This window comes from Ceratotherium simum, chromosome 8, assembly GCF_057802395.1.
Source record: "Ceratotherium simum simum isolate JZ-2026a chromosome 8, ASM5780239v1, whole genome shotgun sequence".
NCBI lineage: Eukaryota > Metazoa > Chordata > Mammalia > Perissodactyla > Rhinocerotidae > Ceratotherium > Ceratotherium simum.
The window spans coordinates 38,110,786-38,119,813 of NC_141907.1; the positions used below are offsets into that span (position 1 = coordinate 38,110,786).

The window sequence follows — 9,028 nt, forward strand, 5'->3', positions numbered from 1 at the left end:
TTTATGTCCAACAATAGAACAGAAATTGGATTATATATAATGATTCTACAATTTGAGATGTAGAATATTGATCTAGGAGAAACAAATAAAATGTGACATCTTCCTCCATTGTGAATTTTATGTAGTTTCCTTGGTAAGGTAGAATATATAGAACCCTTCAAATTACATTCAAGTTAGGAAATAAATGGCAATAAACTTAACTTTTGCCACAGAGTGCTTCATTGTTAGTTTCAAAAAGAGGTCTGCAAAATTCTAAATCTATTAGAACATAGTTTGATCTGGTTAGATTAGATATAAGAATGTGCAATTCTATTAGTTAATGAGAAAAGGGACAGATTAATATCCGAATAGATTTATAAAAGATCAATTAGCATAGCAGCATATTTTTAGAAAGAGAATAAAAACAGAAAATTTTAAAATAAAATTTAGTGATTGATCCTTAATATAACAACAAAAATTACTAATAAAACAATGTATTTTGTCAATTTTTGGAGTTTTGTTTTTGTTTTCTTTATTTGCTTGGCCGTCTTTATTTCTTTGTTTGGCTGTCCAACTCTGCTCTTGAAAACAGTTTAGAAAATTAGGAATCATGAGTCCAATAAATAATCTTCAGGGGGATGATGAATATCCAGAGATTATAAATGATCTTTTGGGACCATTTCCATGGGAGTATTTTCTGGAGGAAGGTAAAGAAATTTTCATTACAGTCTATAAAAAAATGAGTACTGGGTTGAAAGTATATTAAAATGAACACCAAATTCTCCATTGTTACAATTTACATCCATCGAGGTTGACAGAACATAAATTAGAGTTAGAGACAATGCAACTCTTCATGACATTCACATTTTGTAAGTCTTTGATGCTCTTCTGCATCAGATAAATTCTACAAGGCTGCTAAAAATTTTGCAAAGTGGAGACGTACTATTGAGGCTTATTAGATTACAAAGCATATTAAAAGATCTTAAAATTAAGTGGAAGAAAGAAATGGGAATTAGTTTCTCTGAATGCAGAAAAATATACTTTTTTTTTCCTAAGTCTTGGGATGGTAAAATGAGAGATAAAATATTTTCATTGACATAACGATCCTCTTAGACCATTCACATCAATAGGGAGAGAATACAAATGAAAAAAAACAGAAACAAGAAGACACTCTTTCTAGTCAATTCCAGTTATGACAATTTGAAGGTTTTTCAAAAAGAATTGTTACTAAGGAAATGGCAGAAACACATACACACTCTTAAGCCACCTGCACAGAGTAACAAATTAGTTTGTAGAACACAGATGTCTGAGTTACATTTAAATTTAACCCAGCCAATATAGCTACTTTGTGCTAGTCAATATAGCTATTTTGTGGAAAAGGTAATCCTTGCTCTACTCTACTGCATGTGTTGGAAAATTATTCTGATAATTATATTCATCTAGGATGACTGAGAGGTGAATGACATCCCTGTATTTAAGCAATTCACAAATTGTACAACCATAAGTGATGGACCTAGAAATCTACCCAAAGATTAACTTGGCCAGAATCCTTGATTCTAGCAGCCTTAAAGCTATCTGGAGAAACAAATCACTCTCTGATCACACCAATATTAAAATATTTATATTAAACCCATTATATTGTAATCATAGACTTGCTGATCTTCCCATCCAGCTACAGGTTGGGAAGCAGTGTCCACGTTAACTTTACTTCTATATCCCTACTGCTTAGCACCGTCTCTGCTACTGCGTTACTCAATATATTTGTTACTTAATACATTTGCCTAAAAATAAGGAGAAACGTTAAATCTCCAAATACATTCTATCTGGGAGGAAAAGATTCCTAAAGTTCAGAAGTTCACCATTCAACTTCATTCTATAGCCTTTCATAGGATGTTGCTATTTTAATGCCACATGTCAGATGACTAGAGTAAAGGGTCTTCTAGAAGACAAATATCATTTTCAAAAGGCCTACCAAATTTGGGGACCATACCTTTGACCACAGAATAGTAATGCTGTTTCTCTCTCTCTTCTTCACTAACATTGACCTGAACTTGTGCCCAGGACAGCTGGGATTATTTAATCTTTTCCCAGAGTTGCAATTGATGTCACCCTCCTTAGTGTCCCCAGCATAGCTCATCTAGAATTCTGAGTAGCAATTATAGCATTTATTGTTTTTACTTGTTTATATTAATAAACCATCTCACCATAAATTTCTAGACTTTAAGTTCACTGGGAGCAGAGCCCCTGCCTTCTTTGTCTTGTGCATTTAACACATATACTGTCATATCCTATATACATTACACCAACACCATTAAGGCAAGGATTATGTCTTGCTTACCACTATATTTCCAGTTCCCAGAACTCTGATTAACACCTAGTAGGCACTGAATATATACTTGTTGAATGAATGCTGATGCTCAATAAATGTTTACTGAATGAATTAATAGCCAAGACTATTTCCTGAAACATGGAGCTTCAGTTAGTTAAACTATGTTAGTATTGATAGAATCGGATTCTGACATATTTAAAAATAGAAAAAATATATAAGTTTCATCTGCTTCCCGCAGAGTACAAGAACTCTAACAAGTTTCTGCTTGAAAAAGTCTAGCGGTAAGCATCCATTTTGTTAGAGGGCTTTTGTATTGAAAGAAAATCTGCCTTCATGCAGCTTTCGCCACTAGGTTATGGTTTGTCTGTTACACTAAACCTAATAAATTCAAACACTATTTTATATACCATACTTAATAGCCATCTGATTCCTCAACAAAACTTACCTAAATTCCAAATTCTTGCTTTTAACTCTTTATCCTATGGTGTTTTTTTCTAGATCAAGTACTCCAGTTACAGTTTTCTCTAAAATAATTAATCTAGCACTGCACATAATATTCCAGATTATGGGGTAGGTACACGGTAGATTTTTATACTTACTGTGCTTCTATCAATTGCACTCTCTCTCCTCTCCTTTCCCTCCCTCCTTCCTTCCCTCCCTCCTTTTGTATTTTTCCCTTCATCCACAGTCATGTTAATTACTTTCATCTATATTGCATTTGTAATCTGAGAGGTGTGGTCATTAAAAATGCAAGCTCTGGGCATAGAACACATGGATTTGAGTCTTAGATTCAGCATTTATCAGCAAGATGATCTTCAGTGAGTTCCTAAAAATCACTGTGTCCCAGTTTTCTCATCTGTAAAATGGGGAGAATAACAGTTTCTAGGCTTTATTCTCCCTTTATGCTTGATTGGTCATTTGGCTAAGTATAACCTTCTAGGCTGAACATTTGTTTTTAGAATTTTGGAGACATTTCTCCCATAATCTTCTGGTATTGTTGATGAGAAATCTCATGGATCTCTAATTCTCTTTCCTTGATTGAGACCTCAGGGTGCTGAGTTCCATCAGCACCCTCTATCCTTAAAAGTTTAGACACCTCTGTTTATCTTTGGAGTTCTGAAGGCATATTGCCTTATTTTGACTACAAGATGTTTTCCTTTGATGATTGCCATAAATCTAGATCTCAGCAGTGAGTACAAGCTCCATATGGGTAATACTCATGCCTAGCTTGTTGCACTGTGTATAGCAGATAGCAGGCATTCAATAAATATTTGTTGAATAAAAGAATGAATGACCTATCCCAAATCCAAAAGATATTTAATAATGCCCAATAATTCAAGGACTTTACTGAACTTAAAACAACTTTAACCATGATAAATAATACTAGAATCACTGTGATTCCAAGAATATCTGTTATTATGTCTTTTCAGTTAAAATTTTAAGTACTACATAGTTTACACAAATTTTCTCTCTTGGTCTTGAAACAAGCTGGAAAGGTCGATGTCATTTCCACTTTTCACAAATGAGGACTTTCTGTCTCAAAGATTTGCCTGAAATCATTCTAGTGGGAAATGGTGGAGCTGAAACTAGAATTTACATCTAATGATCAAGTCCAGGATTCTCAATTGGTACCATGGGTATGTGCGAATTATTCTCCTGAGGCCTGTACATTCAATTCATGCCCACTCTTCCCCCTTCCCCCATGGCAGTCATTTATCATATTTTGATAATATCTCAAGAGACTTTTTTTTTTCAGTTTTCCACGCTGCTGGTCTCTTCTCTTTGGGACTCCACCTTCATTTTTATTTCCATAGACAAATTTTAATCACCTTTATATAAATATAAAATATTACATGGCTATTTAATGTGTGAATGAAAAGTCAAATATTTCCTTTTGTTGCTTAGCCAAAAGTATGTCTCACAGTATATAATGGAATAAAGTGGAAGGAGAGTATACCTGAAAGACCTATACACAGGAGATTTACCAACTATAGCATTTGCATCTTAGCTTCAAAATAATTTTGTCTCTCAGTCCTTCTTTGAATGTTTAATTATCTTGGACCATCATTACTCACTTATTTTGTCCTCAAGTTCGCATCAGTATTTTATTAGAAAATTAAACCAAAAATCTAAATGCCTAAAGAAAAATAATTCTTCCACTACCACTTCCACAAAATATATTACTGAAATTCTTTGAAAATAATATATTTTATAAAGCAAGTCTAATTGAATATTTTCATCTGGGCAACTGAATGCTAAATTGTATAATTATTGATTCATGAAATTGTTTCAAAAAATAAAAACAAGTTGTTTCACTTGAGCTTTCTCAAAATGTAACTTCTTAATCAAAGCTTATTGTAAATTATTTTTTATAACAGCTAAAATCTCAAAGCACGTTTTCAATTCTTTTTAAAAACCTAAATATAATTAGATTTTTCTACATTACAAATAAGTCAAATCAAGCTTAAGAGATTTTAACCAACTTGTCAAGATGCCATAGAGCCTCACGGAGAATGAAACACAGGAACCAAGACTATAGCTTTTAGTTACTACAATAGGATAGGTTTTCATAGTTCAGCAATATAAAAATCAACATAGTGTCTCTCTGTTATGCTCTTGATGGAAAATAATGAGGAAATAAGCTTTTGTCTCTGATTAGATATAAGAAAAAATGCTTCCAATTTGCTAAATCCCAAAATAGATGACTTTGAAGATTTATTTTTGAAACCAGTGTAAAACATCAAAATTCTTACAAACAGAACTACTGTGGTTAGTTTTGAAAGGTCCCTCAAAAGAAGAAAAAGGAGAGAAGAAATTATGAATGTAAATGCTTTATGCATGTTGGCCTAAATTATCTCCAACTAAATATTAAAAGGAGGAAAAGTTCACCACAACTGTAGCTACTTTAAAAACTGAAGACAAAAACTCTCATAAATGAGGCCTGAAGAGCTACTTATAACAGCAACATGTAGCTTTTTAAATATTTGATTATTCAGTAGCCAGAATAATCCAGATTATCTATAGTACTATGATAAAATGAATTATTTATCTATTTTAACTGCATAGCACCTCTCTCTCAGTCACTCATACATATGGTAAAAAAAGTTCATGGTACTCCCAATTAGAATTTCCCTCTTGAAAACTACTAAGAAAAGCCATTAAAGCAATCATTATTTAGTGTTTCATTTCAAATCTTAGACATATTGAATATGAAAACTTGAAAAAGTCACAAATGATCTGCTACTACCCTTCATTTCCTAGATGAAGAAACTGTGTTCAGAGAGGTTAAGGACTCTTGACACATAAAATCATGTCTCCAGACTGCCAGAGCCCACCTCTGTCCACCCTACCACACAAGTCTTTAATTCTGAGCAGCCTCAAGAGAGTTCTGGAGCCAATTACGATGATCATAATGTAAACGTCCTTATAAACAAAGGATGTTATTTAAAACAAAACATGTCTTTACAGAGTCAGTATGCCCCTTAGCAAGCAGCTTGCCTATTAGGTTGCAAGGGAAACTTGCACTTATAATGATAAAGGAGCATACAGGTTGTCATTTCAGAAAACCACTGGGTAAATCTGTTTTTACTTATGAGAACACAGATTCATTTGTAATATTATGAAGATGTATAAGAGGACTGGTATGTGTTCTACCAAAATATCTTCTATAAAATTTTATAATATATTTTAAAGAAATAAGACATTATGACACAACTTACATATAAGAAATAATTAATCAAGTAGTATATTTGAGCCCATGCAGAACATTTAGGTTTCTAAGGGAAAAGGGTAAATAAACTAAAACTGTAATACTTAAAAAAGCATTGAGCGTCAAATATTTTCTGGCAAATCTAATATGACTTAGCATACTTTAATCAAATCTCTATTTGCAGAGAGAGAATATAGTTTCCTATCTGCTGGTAATGGCAAAAATACTCACTCTAGCTAATACTAAAATTAATCATCATAATAATTCATTTTAGCAATGATGCAAGTACTCACAAAGGCATGTTTCCATCTGCATAGTGATTATATTTTACTCAAGTTCTAAGCAGCATCACATAATACAATAATACAATTTTAAATGTACACTTATATAAAACACAGTTACATGATATGAGTAGTATGTCAAGACCTTTACAGTGTCTATGTCTTAATAAATATTTTAACTCCATTCATCCACTATTTCTAAATCCAGGTACGATACCTGAGCATTTTATTTTTCTACTAGAATGATTTCAAAGTTTTATTGAAAAGTATTACAGCCCAAGCAGCTCAAGTCTTGTTTCTGTTAAATTGGAGGGTTGGGGCTGGTAATGTCTCTGTCTCTCTCTCTCTGTCTCTTGTCTCTCTCTCTCTGTCACACACACACACACACACACACAACCAGGATATTCATATCATCATACAATTTTTATTTACTTCTAAACAGCCAATGAAAATAAAAATCACTCAAAGCTGGCTCAATAAAATATACATGGTTATTTCTAACAAATATAACACATTTTCAACCCTGATAGATTTTTTAGCCATATTTGTAATCTTTCTTGATGTAAAACTTTGGTGTTTTCCAGAATAGCAAGGAAAAAAAAAAAAAAAGGATAAAGGAAAAGGCAATATTCGTATACAGAAAAGCATCCTACATACCATGGCATGCTGTGTAACAAGTTTCTAAAATAACTTTGTCTCTAAAATGCAGAATCATCTGGAAAGTTCATTAATAGCATTCATTCACTAAATTTGTAGCAAAATTATTTCTACTCCCCTTCCCCACTCCCGGTAACTGAACCTTCACTAGTTTGGACTTTGCTTCAAGTCAAAAACAACTGAACTAACCTTTATGCTTCGCACATAGGCTAATTTCATTCTATCTGAACATGAGTAGATCTAATCAGAAAATAAAATGATGGTAAAATACCGTCCAGGTGCCCAGGAAAACGCAAATTACTTAACTTAGAATGATTTTTAAAAGAATGAGAAAAGAAGGAAGGAGGTAGATACGAAAGAATAGTTTTAAGTCCTTGAATTTACTCACCAGTTTCCCAAATGCAGGGTCAGTAACAAGAACATCAGCCTCACCCCTCTACTTTGACTCCACAGAAGAAAAGGGGAGAAGAGAAAAGCTTTCCAAGAACCCATTGGGATCGCTTTTTCCGCTCAATTCTCCAAACCAGGACTTTTTCTCCCACCTCAGCTGCAGCCCGGTGAGTACGAGAAGGGAGAGTGTGGGAAGGCAGTACACCTCCCCACCAGGTAGGATGCGACTCCCAGCGGAATTGAGCAGGGGAGCCAATCAGACAGAGAGGGTGTTGGCATAAATTATCTGGAAAAGAGTTGGGCCAATCAACGGCCCAGAGAGGCGGGGCTTCCCCTACTAGAAATCGTGCCCAGTAGGGAAAAGGGCTCCGTCTTTCTACAAGAAAAACAAACCTCTTCTCCCTCGCAGCCACGGAGAAACGTTTGAGTGGCCTTGACAGATTCCTTTTCTAGGGAAAGGCGGCCTCCCTCTTTCCCCGGGCCTTCCTTCCTGCCTATGTTTGGGAGGCCACTGCCTCTTTCCTCTCCCGCGTTTAGAATCTGAATCTGTCTTCCAAGAGAGACCCCCGGGAAGCTTGCAGTGCCCAGTTAGTTTTCCCTAGGCTTGCGAAGGTTCTGCTAATTTTTGTTAATTATCACTAATTTTGAGTGTGGGGCGGTGTCTCATTTCTCTTTGCAGACCCAGCACCTGGCACAATGCCCGACACAAATGAGCTCTCAGGAGACGTTGAATGTATAACTGAATGAATGAATGAATGAGCGGGCTCGGTGCATTCCTGGTAATGTTTCCTCCCTTTCTGCTGTCTCTATGAGTGAGAGGATTTGTAGTCTCCTTTCTCCGGGCACCAGAAGATGATGCTGATGAATAATGTCAGGCAAGAACTATCTCATTTTACAAAAACATAAACAAAAATTCGATTTTAAAAAGGTCCTCTTGAGTTGTAAACCTATTACATGGGTAATCCTTGTTCTCTGCTCCTTTCCCAGTTGCCTTTGCGTTTGTTGAGCTCCAGTGTTTGGTACCTAACTTCAGAGGCTCTGCTTTGAGTTTGCAGCAGAGCCTAACAGTTGCCATGGCAACCAGAAAGCCTCTGGCAGCTTGAACAACTGTACAAGCGAAGACAGTGGTGGTAGTGGAAGCAGGCTCGCTCTGCCCAGCCATCATCCGCCTTCATGCCTTCCTATTGAAATCGCCGCTTCCCATCAAAGCTGCCTGGGCTTGGAGTCTTTGGCTGTCTCATTAATCACCTCACAACCACCTGGAATTGGCCAGATTCAGGGATGAACTGCAATTTACCACCTAGTTACTTGAGAGTATTTGTCTCCCAGCAAACAGTTCAAGGCAGAAGTAACAGTGTTTGTGCAAGACTGTAAGGTAACTGTTGCTACCCTACCTTCTGTAATCACTTACAGGAATTGGATGGGGGTAACAAGGTTACACGTATTTTCTTGCCCAGAATAACAGATGGTGCAGTGCTGGGCTTTTCTCCCCTCTCTGTGATTGATTCTCCAGCTTTTTAGTCTCTGAAAAAATGTATTGACCTCCTTGCTTTCCTTCTCCTACTACACATTAATTAGGCACCATTATTCTCTTCCACAAAGCATGTTAGTTAAGGTAGCTCATATCAAATAATTTATATAACAATAAAATTTCATTAGAATAGATTTTGAGGCGAATAAATT

General features: G+C 35.4%; 1 protein-coding gene across 1 annotated transcript in view; it reads right to left on the bottom strand.

Annotated features, from left to right (window-relative positions):
- The window catches only part of GABRG1 (gamma-aminobutyric acid type A receptor subunit gamma1), a 71,521-nt gene extending 63,982 nt beyond the window's left edge, over positions 1 to 7,539 (bottom strand). The window contains exon 1 of the mRNA XM_004419027.3: positions 7,344 to 7,539. Coding sequence (XP_004419084.1) covers positions 7,344 to 7,447 — 104 coding nt within the window. The 5' untranslated portion in view covers positions 7,448 to 7,539. The remainder of the gene's footprint in view (positions 1 to 7,343) is intronic.
- Between the last annotated feature and the right edge of the window lie 1,489 nt (positions 7,540 to 9,028).